Source organism: Rhinolophus hipposideros, assembly GCF_964194185.1.
Source record: "Rhinolophus hipposideros genome assembly, chromosome: 6".
Classification (NCBI taxonomy): Eukaryota; Metazoa; Chordata; class Mammalia; order Chiroptera; family Rhinolophidae; genus Rhinolophus; species Rhinolophus hipposideros.
In genome coordinates, this window is record NC_138052.1 from 48,763,704 (window position 1) to 48,782,147 (window position 18,444).

Below are 18,444 nucleotides of genomic sequence, written 5' to 3' on the forward strand. Positions count from 1 at the left end.
AGGTAAATATATTATCAACAAACCGATAATTTACTTGAATATTTTTTAACAGACAACCTCTCCTCAAATGTGTTGTTTAGGGATTGGTTTATGATCAGAAATATTTCATGTTAATGGCTCTAGGCAAGAAACCAGCCCTTTGGTCTTTAAATAGAAGCCCATGGTTTTTATAAACTTAGTTGCTATTGGAGCATTTGACTATTAAACACATTTGCTATTTTTAGAATGGATTTCCTCAAACGTGGATGCCTGGAAACACACATCAAGTTTGTATTGTTACATTTCAGTTGTCCATGCGGTGGGTGCATCTGTCATGTCAAAAAAATCAGTGGGCTTTACGAGTCCAATGATCTGCCTGAGGTTTTGGTAGCTGGCAAAGACCGTGGCTTGCCGAATACGGTGCTGGCTTCATCATCCAGCCAGAATGGTGGTCGCTGCCCTGCCTCTTACTAAGCTTAATTGCTTTTTCTTCAATCTCTCCCGTCCCGTGCACGCGTCCAGGCCTGCTGTTTCTGACCAGCGTTTCCTATACAGACCCCGATCAGTTTGTTTATAAAACACAGCCTCCCAGGGAGCAGCCTGACACATCCCCTGATGTGATGATGAATAGCTACCTAGGTTTGTGACCTCTGAGATGACAAATAAATTGTCTTGGTCATGGTCATTTAAAAAATTTTTTTTGATCCATACAGAGCATAAATCTTTTCATTTTCTATTTCATTTCAAGTCAAGCACACATAAAAAGCATGCCATGGTGGAGGCTCTGCTGCCAGACGGTTTTCAGAGCTGGATTCAATTATATCGCCCCATTCTAAACATGTGGCTCATCCTATTTTTCAACTCACTTCACAATTTGAGAACTGCTACAGTACTGGTGAAACTGTTCATAAATAAAACCCAATAGAAAGGGTGAGCTTATTCTATCCTGTATCTGCTTCGCCTTTATATAGAAATATTTGCTTAATTTGAATGGTCTTGATATGGGCCATTCAAATTAAGCAAATATTATATTTGCTCCCCACTGAATCTTTGTGTTTGTAACCTGACATCCTACCAGATGCTTTATAATTAGGGGTTCTAACATTTTCTGCCCTGCTAACAAGTATGTAATTGACAGAGAAGACCATTTGCTCACCTCTATTGTTTATGTAGGTTCTCAAATACTGTATCTCATCAATCATGGTTTTGTTTGCATGTTTGTGTCTGAGAACTAAGTTGGTCCAAAATAATGAAATGCTGTCTGCGGTATATCAGTGATGTTGGCATTTGTTCTTGCCGGATTACCAAGGAGACCGATGAATATGGAAGTTATTAATCATTACAGTATAGCAGAACCCTACAACGTGCACTCAATTATGCTATGTCGGGTTGTATCTGTGTATATGATGTAACTTTTCCATGATAATTCAGTATCTAGCTTGATCTCCTTTTACAACAGTGCTTGTATTAAAATGGGTTTAAACTAGTTCTTACAATGAATGACTGCTTCATGATTCAAGTTACACAGATGCTAAATAGCATAGGTTCTTTTCTTTAAGTCTTACCATATTTCCATAGAAAGCAGTGAAATCGCCTACTACTTTGTACTTGTGTCATTTCTCTACTTAACTCTGTAACTCTATTCATATCATAGGTATGGTAGTCAGTAGGGGGATCAGAAGGAGATGAGTGGGACAAAAAGGAAAAGATACTAATGGAGTTACCAGTGTTCAATACCTCCTGAAAAACAGAGTTGATGTGAACTATAATTTGTTTTTCTAGGCTTTTCTTTGGACTCAGGGAAAGGGATTATTTCTAAAGATGACATCACGTTTGTATCTGGTGCTCCAAGAGCCAATCACAGTGGCGCTGTGGTTTTGCTAAAAAGAGACATGAAGTCTGCACATCTTCTCCCCGAGCACATATTTGACGGGGAGGGTTTGGCTTCTTCATTCGGCTATGACGTGGCAGTCGTGGACCTTAACAAAGACGGGTAAGAATGTCTTCGGTCATTTTACATTTGTAAAGGAATCATTGCTTCTTTGGCTTCTATAGGACTTGAGAAGAGCCATCCTTTCAGGTTAATTGATTCCTAGAGAATATTTTTGCTGCCAGAATTTTACCATCCTATCATATCTTCATCACTTATATTTTGGCAGCAGACATTCATTACTGTCCCCAGGATGTAGGAGTACAAGTTTTTCAGTTTTTACTCATGTCTTGGGATCTTGGGTGCGTGAGAATTAAAATTTGGGGGGAAAATTTAACTCAAAAATGATACCTACATGATTCTATTCTATGGTTTCTTAAGGGGATGTTGGAACATCCATAATGTCCTGTTGAAAGTAGGGATTGTGATAAACTGAAAACATAAGTCTGTGGTGCGTGGTGCCAGTTTGGGTCTGGGGTGGAAGGCGCAGGGGAGTGGATTCTTTCCTGGGCGTCTCTCTGTGCTGTGGACCGAACTTGGGTAACTGGCTTCAAGTTCTTACCCTCCGTATTTTTCTTTGGGCATTTATTACGAGCTACCTTGGTTTTTAACAAATATTTTGATTGATGACGTATAAATTCCAGATTTGAGGCCCTTTCTATCATAGCTCTTTGTGTCCTTAGTATCTGGGCTGTTGGTATTCTCCCCAAGCATTCTCTTTAAGCCAGTGGTTCACAGTTCTTCCCTCATTGTGTTTTTAGGTGGCAAGATATAGTTATTGGAGCACCGCAGTATTTCGATAGAGATGGAGAAGTTGGAGGTGCAGCGTATGTCTACATTAACCAGCAAGGGAGATGGAATAATGTCAAGCCAATTCGTCTTAATGGAACCAAAGATTCTATGTTTGGCATTGCAGTCAAAAATATTGGTGATATTAATCAAGATGGCTACCCAGGTAGATAACAGATTGTGAAATGGTTATGATTTATAGCTAGATAATTTGATTGATGAGTGCTTATGACATCTTATTTTAAAACATTGTATTGAAATGTTTTCAAAATGTAATGTTTATTCAAATGTGATGTTGTCAACAGATATTGCAGTTGGAGCTCCCTATGATGATATGGGAAAGGTTTTTATCTATCATGGATCTGCGAATGGAATAAATACCAAACCAACACAGGTAATCAGATAACACAGATTTCTATAATAGGGGTCTCAGCTTTTTGCCTGTGATAGAGTATTTAAGTGTGAATTTTCACACTAATCACGTTTTATTTACAAATCTACAATAGTACGAATTTTATGTTTTAAAACAACTATTAGAAGATAGCTCGAAAATAGATACAAATGACTTGCTTGTTTTAATTATAAAATTTCTTTGATAAATTAGGAATCAAAGTAATCCAAAGGAAAAGACTATTCTATTGTGACAGCATAAATAGATGGAAATGTGATATATCTATATTTTTCAATAGCATACTAAATAGCGAAAGTAGATGGTTGTAATTGCATGGAGAATTCAGACGCCAAAAATAAAAAATTGCTTTTGAGAAAAATGAGACATTTGGGCAGGTAGAGAGGTTTGGTTTGAAATACTCTGACTTAATGTAGTAAACAAGCTCATCAAAAATTGACTCTTTGATCCTTTGAGATATAATGTAAATCAGGTGACTTTTTTTGAAATGCATCAAGCGTCGGATCATATGCATACTTATTTATAGTTTAAAACGAATATAGTTTATAAGTGAACTCTTAAACTTCAGTTCAAAACAAAATTGTGTGTCTTTTGCAAAGCACGGATAAGAGGCTCATTTTGGTGGCCCAATGTCCATTCTGATGGCTTGTTCCTTTCAGGTTCTCGAGGGTAATTCACGTTTTTTTGGATATTCAATTGCTGGAAATATGGACCTTGATAGAAATTCCTACCCTGATGTTGCCGTTGGTTCCCTCTCAGATTCAGTAACTGTTTTCAGGTGTGTTATCTCTGACTTTAGTTAAACATGTTCAGTAATCAAGTTACACTAAAATTTTGACCTTTGTATTGACATCTGTAATGCTTATACTTCAAAAGACAAAAGCTTGTATGAATTTTGAAGATTTTTGCAAGTAGTGTAACAATGTAATAAAAGCCTGTTTTATAAAATCCTGTGAATTTTGAACGAATTGAAGAAAAGATAGGTCAGAATTGGTGAAAATGTTTACTTCTTAAACATCTTTTCAAACCTTTATTTTGATAGAAGCCAAAACGTATAGAAAGTTTGACAGTACAAAGAATATAGAGAAATAAAAATACCCTATGTTTCACCATCCATTATTAAACTCCAAAATTTTGGTTTATGTTCTTTTAGTCTTTTGTTTTCTGTGACTGTACATGTATATCTAAAAAAATTGAGATCGTAACGTACATATTGTTTTGTATCCTGTTTCTGTCAGTTTGTAATGCCCAGTGGACTTCTTACACGTAAGAGAGTTTATAATGCACAGTTGGCTTTTTCCTTGTCTGTCGTTGAGTACTTTTCTGAAATGAAGTTAATAGCTGTCTAAGAGACATCGCGTTGCTGGATCGTAGTTTATTAACAGCTGCCACACTGTCATCGGACATTTATGTTGCCTTCCCAGTTTGTTTTTTCCCATGATACAGAAAGCTGTGGTAAACATCCTTGCTTTTGCTCATGTCCTGGATTATTTCCCTATGATAAATTCCTAAAAGAGAGTTGCTGAGTTGAAGGGACTGTGTGTTTTAGACTTTTGATTCGGGTTCAGCAACACGACCTCCCAGAAGGCTGCCGTGGTGTGCCCGTCAGCTGTGTTTGAGTCTGCTTTTCCCAGTGATGCACCATGACAAATTGTTTTTTATCTTTTTTTAATTTTAAAAACACATTCTTGTGAAAATGTTAATACAGAATTGTAGCAAGTGTAAGTTCCCTGATAGTCCCATCTTCTACGAATCAATGTTTTAATAGCTTTGAGTAGCCCTCGACCGTACTATAACTGCTGTTCTCTAATCTCGTTCTTAAAATCTAATCTCTTTCGGTTATCTCTCCTTGTTAGTATAGATAAGTCAATCTTACTCTTTCTAACAAGGTAATATCATTCCATACTATGCATGTAATAAGTCTTCAGTGGTAGGATTTTTAGATAGTCTCTGACTTGACTTCCTGCACCAAAATCTGGTAACCAAGTCTTTCCCAGATAACCTATCTTTAGTTAGTTAAATCCTTGCTTCTATATGTATTTTACATTTCAACATCCATACTTTCCTGTCCTCATGAGTAAGTTGACTGTGAACCCTGTAAAACTTGTTCCTTTTTTCCTTGTAGGTAGCATGAAAGTCAATTTCAAAATCCTTTCATAATGAGAGGAAAACCAACTCCCACTTAATGGTTTCATATTTAATGTTAGCTATTTTTAACAGAAACACATAGACTATAACAGGGGTGTCCAAACTTTTTTCAACGTTTTTCACCAAGGGCCATATGCGGTAAAATACACAAACAGCCGGACCACTCACTCGAGGTGAAGTACGTATTGCCTCACCTGGTTTATTTAAGTAAACTAAATATATTTTTGGAATTTGCTGCGGTCCAATTAAAAATGGATTGCGCAGTTTGGACACCCCTGGACTATAATATGTGTCTAGAAGGACACACAGGCTTCTTGGGGGTTTGGGTAGGGACAGAGACGCAATATTTGCTTGAAAACTCTGGAAATTGTACATATTGCATATATTAGTCTTTTAATTACAAAACTAACAAAACTTTAAAACACTATAATTTGAAATAAATTTTATTTCAAAATGTTTAATAAATATTGTATAATCAGGTTTTCAGTTATATCTGTTAACAGTTATTTTCTTCAGCAATGGGGAAAAATTACATGTGGGAACATTTTGTTTTTCCTGCGGTTTATAAGGTAGAGTAGGCAGCTGAGGATGTTATCTGTATATGAATTCATCTTACATTCAGGGTAGTAAAAGGCTGCGCATTGTTTTCACTCCTTTGTCTTCAGATCCCGGCCTGTGATTAATATTCAGAAAACCATCACAGTGACACCTAACAGAATTGATCTCCACCAGAAAACCGCCTGTGGGGCACCTAGTGGAATATGGTGAGAGTTGCCCTTGTCCAGTTAGCCCCCCTCAGGTTCCCACTGCTGTCTGATGACCTTGGCCTGCAGAGCCACAGGGGAGGTGGGGAAATGGGCAAAGGAAAGAGGAATCTGTCGAGTGGATACATAACAATTTACTCATCGGTGGGCAGTTGGGCGATTTGAGAGGTGGGGAACACGTGGGGTTTTTTTCCTACTGCAATAATGCATCTTTTAAGAAATATGTGTTTGATTTGATACAGCCTCAGGGTTAAGGCCTGCTTTGAATATACTGCCAAACCCGACGGTTATAATCCTTCAATCGGTAAGTACCTAGTACCTTTGAACATTATCTATCTTCTGTCTGCCAGGTTGCAAGGTCTGCACAGAACAACGGAAAACTAAAACTGTAACGGCCAAAATGGGTCCATCAATTCTTGTTTAAGGAATTAAGTAGCTCTGCTGTCTTCTCTTTAATCAGGAAGGTGAAGTACATGAGGGAGAAACTCTCCATTTGGTCCCCATTTGAGTTTTCCAGAGCAGATGGTTCAGGATGGCATGCCTTGGAAAAGTACTCATTTGCTACCACAACTGTTTCCTCCATTTCTGTCTTGGAAAAGCAGTGCGGAAAAGTGGTTTTGTGGTTGTGAGGTGGTGGGTGGTGATTGTAGAAGAGAGACTGCAGGAGCCGGAGTACTGCACAGGATAATTGCCAGTTTATACTCTTTGCTCCCCAGCCCCCTCCAAAGAGGCCTCTGTGGCCCAGAACACCCAAGCTGTGTCCCCACGTGCAGGCCCCTGTGGGGACGTGAAGGCTGGCCCTGACAGTTCAGAGACTTGGGCTCTACTCCTGGTTCTAGCTTTGATGGTGATGCACTCTCTAGCACAGAGCAACTCCCTTAACATTTGAGTTTTTAGTTTCCCGTTAGTTAAAAAAAAAATGCCTCTAATGGGAATTACCATATTAACATTGTGGAGATGAAATGAGATAACATGGTGAAAGCGGGTTATCATTTAGCAGGTATTATTCTGCTTCCTTTCTTAATAATCCAAACAGGAGTTTTGCCCCAAATTTTGACAGGGCTAATGATACTCTAATAATGATCGTCAATCCCCCAGTCTTCTCTGGTATGTTTTTGCAGCAGCCATACCTCTTCAGGTGTAAGCTATCTGGTCCAGCTCTAGAGTGAGGATGGGAGCTTGGGAATTTAAAGGAACTTTTTAATATCCCAGAATTTGGCAAATAAGTCTGCCTTCACTCAGTTCACAGTATCATAAGCCTGCTTCACCTTCAGCTTTGCAGATTTTAAACGTTCCTCGGCTGGCTTCATCTCTCTGACCTTCGGCCCCTGCGGCTGGGCGGTATCCTGCTGTGTCATCCCTCCCTGGGCTCTGTGGGCCTTGCATGAAGCGTACTTCGTGTTGCTGTATTATGGCTGTGCACAGGCTGAGCCGTGGCCTTTCGCTCTGCGTTTTTGATGCAGCTGGCATTGTTATTGAGTATAGAAAGCAAATCCTTTGTGTGGCTTCTAATGACGAGAAAATGTCTTCAATGATTTCTCGCTATCTATCATCCTTTCAGTATCATTTGTGTTATTTTTACCCAAGTGCAACACCTTGCACTTGCCTGCTTGGGTCACAGGCCTTTGTTTACCTTTGTGTTTGGAAGTGGACTATAGAACCGAGGAGAGACAGTGATTCTGTGGTGAGGCATAGAGAGGAAATGCGGAAACATTTTTATTTTATTAGTCTTGTCATTTTCTCGAACCACTCCGTTTGACTATAGCAGTGAAATCTCATCAGATTGTCTCCCCACCCAATCAATATTAATTTTATATTATATAACTACTCCATTATCCAAGTGTTTATTGATGACCCATCATGAATAGAACCTTTTTCTCCGAAGCCATTTACAGAAAACCTTTTAATATTGCCTGTGTTTCCACAGTACTGGGAAATGCTAAATCAAGTAAAACCGAACTTCCACAAAGCTGCGTAAGTTAATACATCTTCACTCCGTTCCCAGTGTCTGAGACTGTGAGCTTATTGTGTGACCGGGCTGTTTTAACTCACCAGTCCTCACATGTGGTGTTCCATACATACAGATATTTATAATTGAGCCTTAATGACATTCTACTTGGCTTCCCCTCAAAAGGTCAGCAAAGGTGGACTGCAAGGATTTTAAGATGATGTGGACTGTCTGGAGGGTTAGGGAAGGTTACAGTGGGTTTGGGAGATAAACGGTTTTAATGCACCCGTACCCTCCCCTACTTTTGCTGTGACGGCCACTCAGCATGTGAGCCCTCGTCTGGTTCATTGTGAAGTTAGCAGGTCACTAATAAATGGATGATGTCAGGGCTACAGAGGGCCAAAAACGAAGCCGCATTCCATTTGGCAGCCGTGACATTTAAGGATTCTTTAGATGGACACAGAAATTACGATCGAAACTGTCAGTGTTTCTAAATTTTGGCTGAGACATCTGAAGTGCTAAGGTTTCAGCATAAGCATAACGTCACGTTGTGCGTGTTGTACACAGACGTGCATGCGCTGGTGTGTATGTGGGTATGGTGCCAGTTACTCTCGCTTCCATTCACCTAGTCTCCAAATGGTATATATATCAGGTGTTGTGCTGAACGGACTGATGTGGTCCTTGTTTATGGCTTTGGCCGGGGAAGGTGGTCAAGCAGGTACAGCACAGTTGGCTGAGTGTAGAGCTGTCAGATCCCCGGGGAAGGGCCAGGAAAGGCTTCCTGGAGGAGGTCATGTCCATGCTGAGAGCTCCAGGAGGAGTAGGGTTAGCCAGACAGTCAGGGAAGGTGGAAAAGGAGGCGGTCCAGCTGGCAGAGGGAGACAATGACTCATGCAGAGGTCTAGAGGCAAGTGGGAACCTGGACATCTAACAAGCTTTAAATTAAAGCAGTCATGTTTTGTGTTTGTGACAGAGTCTCTTAAGTATTTGCCCATAAAGGAATGTAGTTAGTGGCTATATCCAGTGAACAGGCAAAGAATGCATTCTGAAGTCAGGGATCCTAGCTTGCCTGTAAGCTCCATTAGTCTAGGGCAGGGGTGTCCAAACTTTTTTCAGCGGTTTTCACCAAGGGCCATATGAGGTAAAATACACAAACAGCCGGACCACTCACTCGAGGTAAAGTACGTATGGCCTCACCTGGTTTATTTAAGTAAACTAAATATATTTTTGGAATTTGCTGCGGGCCAATAAAAAATGGATCTCGGGCCGCAGTTTGGACACCCCTGCTCTAGGTAATCAGGAGTGGGGTGTGCCTTCTAGAGCTTTGGAGGTTGGAAACTTTGCTTGTGGGAGCTATTTTAGTTGACAAATGGACCCTCTAGCCACTAACAGGAATGTGTTTTACCTTTTAACTTTTTTTAAAGTGGAAAATCTCATCCTATTATCAAAAGACTTATCCATCTCTAATATGTATTCCTCTTTTAAGAAACTGTCCTTTATCAGTGTTTGTTCCTCTTTCATGTGTCTAAGAACCACCTAGTGATCCTGTGAAAATGCAGATTCTGGTTCTGTAGGTCTGGCTGGGGCCTGAGCAGATCTCAGGAGATGCTTCTGCCGCTGCTGGTCTAAGGACTGAAAAAATTTTTTTTTTCCTTTTAGTTTTTATTTATTTTAAAAAATTTATTTTCCAGTCACAGTTGACATATTATATTATTTTCAGGTGTACAACATAGTAACTAGACATTTATGTACCTTATAAAGTGATCACCCCAATAGTCTAGTACCCATCTGACACCATTACATAGTTACTACAATATTATTGACTATATTCCCTTTGCCTACTTTATATCCCCTTGACTGTCTTTATAACTGGCAATTTGTACTTCTTAATCCGTTTTACATTTTTGAATATTAAAGCACTAGGTCATTTAAGAATGGGCCCATTGAGGGAAGGGAGAGAGAGTTTAGGCCCTTAGGGAGTGTTGGGTCTTTTCCTATTATCTTTAATACTCTGAGTTCCTGAAATTCAGCCAGAAACTGTTTCGAAGACACTGCTCAGAGGTTTTGACTTATTCTCGAGCTCCCCCTGGTGGCCCCATAAAAATTTAACTTTAACACATTGTTTAACAGCAATGGGCAGGAAAGAACAGCAACACTGTAAGTCAACCAAAATGTACATCACCAGGAAATATGAAGAGAAACAATGGCAGTGGAGAAAGGTGTTTTTCTACAAGAAATTAAAATATTTTTAACAGGAGCTCAGCATACTTATAGCTGAATTGTGCTATACTTGAATGTACTTGAAGTTCATACAATTTCTGTCCGTTTTTATCTAGTCATTGTGGGTACACTGGAGGCTGAAAAAGAAAGAAGAAAATCTGGGCTGTCATCAAGAGTTCAGTTTCGAAACCAAGGTTCGGAGCCCAAGTTTACTAGAGAGCTAACTCTGAATAGGCAGAAGCAGAAGGTGTGCATGGAGGAAACCCTCTGGTTACAGGTGAGGCCTGCAGACAGTCAAGCTGGTTTTTTCAAGGGGACAGAAGTTGAGTGTCATGGTGGCATATATAGATTTTTGAAATTTATACTAGCGACTCATTATTTGGTACAAAATAAAGCATTGTTTTGGAGTTCCCCAATAGCATTTATACCATGTTTACCTAGATCTCGGCATACTTTTCAGGAAAATATCAGAGATAAACTGCGTCCCATTCCCATAACTGCTTCAGTAGAGATCCAAGAGCCAACCACTCGGAGGCGAGTGAATTCACTTCCAGAAGTTCTTCCAATTCTGAATTCAAACGAACCCAAGACAGTTCATACGGATGTAAGTCTTTCTGACTTTTGTTTTGTCGGAGTTTTGGCTATCTTATCACGCAAAATCAAGTGTCTTTGAAGGCTATAGAACTAGTGATTTGCTTAAAAGGTCATTCCCTTGTATTAAATAAGTTTTTTAACATAAGCAGTTTGTTTGAAGAGGATTGTTTCCCAAATTAGCAATGAATATGGAAACACTGAATACAATTTGGAGCCAGAGTATTTTTCTTAATAATTTTTGGCCACAGCAACTTATTGAGACAGTGATTGGCAGAACTTTTTATTCTTACATCAGCTTTATCCTGTAGCTATATGTAGAATGAAAAGTACATTGTATTTTGTATTTTGCCATTGAGAATGTTAAGATGTAGAAAACAAACTGTTTTTAGTCTGAACATTAAAATCAAGGAATATCAAAATTCAAGCAAGGCAAGAAAGTATTAGCAATGTCATAGTCATTTGGTGCCAAATGTCACTGAGGTAATCTTGGGAAGAAAAATATATACTATATGGCTTTCTGTGTACCTATAAAGTGGGGTGTGTTTGCTAGGGTTTAGGATGGTTCAGACACAAGGTTAGATTGGGTTGCTGTGACATCTCGATTTGGCGTTATGTACTTGCTGCAAAAATCCATTTGGTGCTGGAGTGTCCACTCTGAGACTCCTGATTCCACTAGCCCAAGACAAAGATTTTCAGAAGTGAGTACCTGCTGCATTAGGCTTAGGAGCTGATACCTAAATCTACACATTGTCAATCGTTATTGTCACCAAATATAGTGCCTGATATTTTTTATATACGTTTGATATTATTGAGTATCAATAATATGAATATTTCTTGTGTATACTCCCAGCTCCATAGTCCTGTTAAATGTAACAGGCAAACAGACAAGTTTTGCTAATTATTTATGAGTGTGATTATCAAGCATCCATTAGCACTGTGCTGGATACTCTGTGCCATTTGCTGTCCTGACTTTAAACGGGGCTCATAATAGTACCTTCCTCACAGGTTTGTTGTGAGGATTAAATGAGTTAGAATACTTAATCATGTGTTAGGTAGCATCATCGTCATCATTGCAGTAGCCCTATGAAGTAGGGTGGTGGTGCCCCCGTACTACTATTACTGTGACGAAACTTAGACTCTGAAAGGTTAAGTGACTCTCCTGAGCCACACAGCTGAGTGGCAGAGCCAGGTTCAGAACACAGACCTGTGTGGCTGCAGGGCCCCCACCCAGCCTTCACTACGGCACACTCCCTCATTGCCCTGCTCAGAGTGTTCTTAAAACACAGCTTTGTTAGGGAGTGGGCATTCGATGCATTCCAAAGTCTGATGGAAGCTTGACTTCTGCTGTGGTAACTGTCACACAGGGAAATGAACTGTATGGAAACAGCCAGTCACCTATTTAGCTGCCTTTCTGAGTCCTAAATGGCAAAAATTACCATGGTTTTGTTTTCCTACAGGTGCACTTCTTAAAAGAGGGATGTGGAGACGACAATGTGTGTAACAGCAACCTTAAACTAGACTATAAATTTTGTACCCGAGAAGGAAATCAAGACAAATTTTCTTATTTACCAATGTAAGAATCGCTCTGTAGTACTAGCAAAAATGACTCTGGCTTTGCAGTGGGTTTTGTTAAGAAAGGGTTTACTGAAAATGTAGTGAGGACTTTGTCATTCCCCCCCCCTTTTTTTTTTCAATAGTCAAAAAGGTGTTCCAGAACTAGTTCTAAAAGATCAGAAGGACATTGCTTTAGAAATAACAGTGACCAACAGCCCTTCTAATCCAAGCAATCCCACAAAAGATGGAGATGACGCTCATGAAGCTAAACTCATTGCAACTTTTCCGGACACTTTGACTTACTCTGCATACAGAGAACTGAGGGCTTTCCCTGTAAGTATATTTAGAGACCAGCTGAGAGGGAACAGGCAGCCACCACTGTGGCAAGTAAACAGAATCTGATCTAGTGTGTTTTTCTGTTACAGGAGAAACAGTTGAGTTGTGTTGCCAACCAAAATGGCTCACAAGCAGACTGTGAGCTCGGAAATCCTTTCAAAAGAAATTCCAGTGTAGGTGATCCCTTCACATACTATATTTTACTGTTTTAAATACATTACCATGTCGATATGCTTGGCCTGTGTTAAAAGCTATTTTTATTTTTTAGGTTACTTTTTATTTGATTTTAAGTACGACTGAGGTCACCTTTGACACCACAGATCTGGATATTAATCTGAAGTTGGAAACGTAAGAGTTACTTCAACCTTTCCATTCAGAATTATTTCATGAAAACACAGCCAGTCAATGAATGGACCCTGATCTAACTTATAAAGGAAATGTAATTGTACCGAGAAAACTATTAAAATAAAACCCTATTGTTTCCTTTTCATTTTCAGAACAAGCAATCAGGATAATTTGGCTTCAATTACAGCTACAGCAAAAGTGGTTATTGAACTGCTTTTATCGGTCTCTGGGTAAGTGTTTGTGTTTAGCATAACAAATCAGTGTTTGAAAGAACCATTTACAATCCTCACTCAAACTAGTGTTTTTTAATTTAACAGAGTTGCTAAACCTTCCCAGGTGTACTTTGGAGGTACAGTTGTTGGTGAGCAAGCTATGAAATCTGAAGATGAAGTGGGAAGTTTAGTCGAGTATGAGTTCAGGGTAAGTTGCAGCAGTGGGTCCTTTTATTATAGATACTGGAAGCTAGCATATACTAAATATGGTCTTGAATGTGTAATTTTCATAAATAATAAATATGACTGATAAATGCTCAGTTAAAAGTGAGTTTGCCAGTTTTTAATTAACCTCCTGGCTATCATAAATGTTTTGTCCTTCAGAGTAGAGAACAATAGCTATCATTCAACATAGGACTTCGTTCAGTATCCAGTTCAGTTTGGTCTTTTTCCTATTAAGAGAGTTTTATGTGGTATAGAGACAAAGGAATCCTTGATTCCTCCCTACCTCCACCCCCGAGTCTGTCTATAAAACAGAAAAATCTCGAAGTAATTTATGTTTGGCTTTAGAACATGCTAATTTATTTCTTCCTCCATTATAAGGCCATCTCTCTTATTGCAGTAGTTAATGTTCACTCATCTTTCCCAGCCCCAGTTTTGTGATGGTGAATGTGGATTTGGCACATGCCAGCAAGGACGACTAATGATTGCTCTGAACCGTTTGAAAGTAGGCAGTCACAGTGATTCTAAGTCCAGTCGAATGAACATAGCACGTGGAACAGAGTTGGCTCATAACTCCGATGTGGGTTTGGCTCGGGGTGGCTCAGATCATGTTCCTGGAAGCATAGCAACCCTTGTTGAGGTGACCACCTGAAATGGCAAGAATTGGCCTACCCCTGACTCCAGCAGGAGGAAGAAGCTGAATTCTCCTCTGTGTGTCTCAGCATGACAGACACAGCTGGGACAGGTAGTGGTGGTGGTTATGACACCTGTGCCAGTGTGGCTGAGAAAGAAGTCTGTGGGTTCTGGAGCAGTCCACACAAACAAAGAGGGCTCATATCCTCTTGGCTTCTGCTGCAGGAAGTTGCTCATTCCCAGCTTGGCCTTAAAGATTGATGGCTGCCATCATGGTTTTACTCAGGTCTCTCAGGTGTCATCCCAAGCTCTCTGAGGGTAGCAGAGGACAGAGGCAGCTTCACTTTTGCAGTAGATGGGGTTTCCCTGAAGCAGGTGGTTGGTGCATTGCCAAGGCACGGCCTTTGTCATCTGCCGAGCAGGCTGGTTACAGAGTGATTCACAAACACGTGTATGACTCTTCTCTGAGCATGTTGAGAACAGAGTGAATGTGCACTGCAGATTCTGTTGCACAGCAGTAGTTCCTGGATTGAGTGAGGCAGCATTTCTTTTTGACCTTTTTTTATCTTTCTGTGTTTATTGACAAGAATCTTTAAGCACAGATTTCTATTTTGAGCACCCATCGATAATCCAGTTTTGGAGTCTGTGCTTGTATTGTAGGATTATGCCAGATATTTTGGCTTTATTTTTCTTTTGGTAATCGGAGCTGCTACTTTTACATTAAGAGAATTACACTGGGATAATATGTATTATTTTCTAACAGGTAATTAACTTGGGCAAACCTCTTAAAAATCTCGGCACGGCGACCTTGAATATCCAGTGGCCAAAAGAAATTAGCAACGGCAAATGGTTGCTTTATTTGGTGAAAGTAGAAACTAAAGGACTGGAAAAGATAGACTGTGAGCCACAAAAAGAAATAAACTTTCTGGGCCTAAAGGTATGTTGGTAGATTTATCTCAAGTCTCCATAGATACAAATAAGAGGAGCTGGTTTTTGAGGAGAAACCCATTACTTTCCTTGGGGAACTAACATGCTGGCACTTTTTTTGACTTTTTCTTTGTGTCATAATTTCTTTTCTGTAGCTGAGGAACAAAGTCAGGCTTAGGATTTCTGTTGATTAGAGACCATTATGACACCGAAGTCAGGGTCATTCATTGCTTGTTGAAGCAAATGACATTTCGAAGTTTTATGACCCCGTGTGATATATAAGAGCGGGGACATACATGCTCTTGGGGGTGGACCAGCCAGTGTTAACGCCCAGTAGAGCCAAACTCATTACAAAACATACTGGCATGTTGGCAAGTGATCTTGAAAGCCTTCCGTTCTTGTTTTTTAAAACAGTAAATATTTATTGAGTACTCATTGTGTCTCAGGTACTATGCTAAGCATTTTGTTTGCATTTGCTCATTTCATTCTCTTGATAGTCCTATGAGGTATTTTGCTTCCCCATTTCATAGGTGAGGAGGAAATTGAAATTCAGAGGGATTAACTTTCTCAAAGTCACTCAACCGTTAAGAGGCAGCTTCTACATCCATGCTCAGCCTGTTTTCAAAGCCTTCACTCTCAACCCTTCTCTCTGCTGCTTATATAACTGGGTTATCATATGTACTCCAGGTTGATGAAGACTTGCTTTGTTGTTGAATATCTCTTTTTTTCTGTTTGAAATCATAAGGTGGCAGAGTAGGCTCAGTGTTTGTAGTTGGTGGCTTATTAGAATGATCCTCTGTTCATCAACTTTGAAAAACAGGATGGTCCATGATTCTTAATCCTTACTTTAAGGAAAATGCAATGTTAAAACTTCTCATACGGGTTAGTTTTCGGTACTTGACTTAGAATAAATCTGATGCTAGTTCTTTTTGCTTCTTTCCCTGTTCTTTTGTGTCCCTTATTCGTTCAAGATGTGCTGACTTTTTACCATATGTGAGGCACCGAGCTGGTGCTGGAGATACAGGAATGAGATTTGATCCCTGCTTTTAGGATGCTCACAGTTGAGTGGGGAGACAGAAGAACAAAGAAAGCCTCTTTCTCTCCCTGAGTTTTTAGGTCAGCGTGGGAATAAATTACTTAAATCCACAAACTTGAAGTGAGGTTGGTAATAACACTTGCAGATTTTACACTTCAATTATTTCTGTGTCATTGATGATGGGAGAAAGCCGAATATTGTCGATTATGTGAATTTGGCATCATGTGAAAGGGTGTGCGTAAGAGGTTGGTACAGTAGGGACAAACGTATGTTACGTGAAACTATTTTGGATATAATTCTTTTCAGGAGTCTCACAACTCAAGAAAGAAACGGGAAATTGCCGAAAAACAGATAGACGATATCAGAAAATTTTCTTTGTTTGCTGAAAGAAAATACCAGACCCTTGTAAGTATTTTTCAAGAGCTATGAACATTTGACCGAGGATGGGGGAAGGTCTTCCCCAGACCCTTACATTTTAAAGACTGTTCTTCCTTTTCTTCCCAGAACTGCAGTGTCAACGTGAAGTGTGTGAACATAAGGTGCCCGCTGCGGGGGCTGGATAGCAAGGCCTCTGTGATTTTACGCTCCAGGTTATGGAACAGCACATTTCTAGAGGTGTGGCCCCGCGAGGCTGTCCCCCCGGAAGTCATTTGCCACCTTCTAGGACGTTTCTCACTTCCCTAATACATTTGCTAATTTTGTCTACAAACAGGAATATTCTAAAATGAACTACTTGGACATTCTCGTGCGGGCTTCTATTGATGTAACTGCAACCACCGAGAATATCAAGCTGCCAAACGCAGGCACTCAGGTGAGAGGTTCCCCAATCCTTATTCAGTTCAGAGCAAATCACTCTTTCCTCTGTGCCACTCTTTTCCTCTGTGCCCATGGCCTGAGGTCGTGCTGCTCTAGCACTCATTTCCCTCAAAGCACCATTATTTACCCCCATTAAAGAGAAATCAGAGCACGTCTGAGGGTACTGCCACCCCAAGCTTTAATAAAATCATTGAAACAAGAAGTGAATCTGGGGTCATCTAGTTTTGCAGTGCACGTGGTAGATTTGAGACTTGTCGGCTCAATGAAAGAATGGGGGCACCTCCCACCTCTCTAAGAAACCCTTGTCTTATTCTGACCCTAATGCTGTAGCCAGTGGTGGAGAGCCTCCAGTAATGGTGACCACCACATTACGGGGTAGCCCGTGCCATGTGTGCCCCACTGCCGTTATTAGAAAAGCTCTCTGTATGTAGGAATCTAAAATTGAATCTTATGAAATCAGCCCCTGTGATGCCCCAAGTTCATAATAAGTTCTTTCTTGGCCATGTAGCCAAGAGAGTCTTTGAAATAATTGAAAAGAAACTGTCATGGCTCCTTGGACATGCCTCTGTTTTCTCTTCAGAGCTAAGCGCCTCAGTTGTCCATCATGCCCAGCACAGCTGAACTGGTTCTAGGTCTCTCCCCTTCCTGGGCCAGCCCTCGTTGGGCAATGTGACCATCCTTGATGGTCAGGGATGGGCAGAGTAGCTGACTTGTGGTCTGCCAAGTTCAGCTTACCCTGAAGCATCTCAGCCTAAAATTTGGTGTTTCAATGTTTGTTGAGGATTGTGTTTGCATTTTTAGTAGCTACTATTTTTATATTTGTGTTCTGCTGAAATGTTCAAGTTTTTTCGTTACAACTTGTGGTCAAGCTGTTTTTAATATCCCATCCTTGAGCAAAACTTAAAGGCATGCCTTTAAATGTATCTTTGCATTTTATGTGATTTGCTTTTGGTCCGTTGTTTCAGTTTACAAAGTAATTTTGAGGCTTGATCATTTGCTCTCTCTTAACTTTCTATCCCTGCAAGCTTTATCTTTTTCCAAGCTGAGAAGTATGGCTGCTGTGTCTTCATCCAGGCAATTAAGGAAAATTGAACAGGACAAGGAGCAGCAGCTTGTGGTGTGCCACTAGTAAGGGGTACCCTATGGGGGGTCTGGAACCCACAGGGGCGTGTATCATGTCACAGATGGGAATATTTTGCAAAAGAGACTGAATGGAGAAAGGAGCATGGTGAATTACTCTTCTTAAGTTGATGTACTGATCTGCTTACGGAAATAACTTCAGTCCTTGAGGCAGCTGAAAATCCAGGGAGCTTTCTGATCACTTTGGTTTCTGACACATACAATTTATCATCCAAACCAGAAAATATTTGTCTGGGGCAGATGCTACATGGCACAGGGTGCTGAGACCAGTGGTGTAAAGTGGGACTGTCTCAGGCTCACTAGGACGTACGGTCACCTGTATGTGGCCTTATATTATCCTCGCATGTTACTCCTGCCCGCCTTTCAACGTCGTATCAATAAGGCTTCATAAGAGTCTGTCTGCTAAACCACACCCTCCCAGGGAATCCTTTCTCTGCCTCTC

At 40.3% G+C, this 18,444-nt stretch overlaps 1 protein-coding gene across 1 annotated transcript in view; it reads left to right on the top strand.

Annotated features, from left to right (window-relative positions):
* Positions 1-18,444, top strand: part of ITGA6 (integrin subunit alpha 6) — a gene marked incomplete at its 5' end in the record, with an annotated part of 60,207 nt that overhangs the window by 29,455 nt on the left and 12,308 nt on the right. The window contains 18 exons of the mRNA XM_081050772.1: positions 1,762-1,972; positions 2,671-2,864; positions 3,004-3,092; positions 3,767-3,885; positions 5,921-6,019; positions 6,262-6,323; positions 10,304-10,464; positions 10,648-10,791; positions 12,239-12,354; positions 12,479-12,668; positions 12,761-12,844; positions 12,940-13,019; positions 13,169-13,246; positions 13,334-13,436; positions 14,847-15,020; positions 16,353-16,451; positions 16,551-16,661; positions 16,759-16,857. Coding sequence (XP_080906898.1) covers positions 1,762-1,972; positions 2,671-2,864; positions 3,004-3,092; positions 3,767-3,885; positions 5,921-6,019; positions 6,262-6,323; positions 10,304-10,464; positions 10,648-10,791; positions 12,239-12,354; positions 12,479-12,668; positions 12,761-12,844; positions 12,940-13,019; positions 13,169-13,246; positions 13,334-13,436; positions 14,847-15,020; positions 16,353-16,451; positions 16,551-16,661; positions 16,759-16,857 — 2,213 coding nt within the window. The remainder of the gene's footprint in view (positions 1-1,761; positions 1,973-2,670; positions 2,865-3,003; positions 3,093-3,766; positions 3,886-5,920; positions 6,020-6,261; positions 6,324-10,303; positions 10,465-10,647; positions 10,792-12,238; positions 12,355-12,478; positions 12,669-12,760; positions 12,845-12,939; positions 13,020-13,168; positions 13,247-13,333; positions 13,437-14,846; positions 15,021-16,352; positions 16,452-16,550; positions 16,662-16,758; positions 16,858-18,444) is intronic.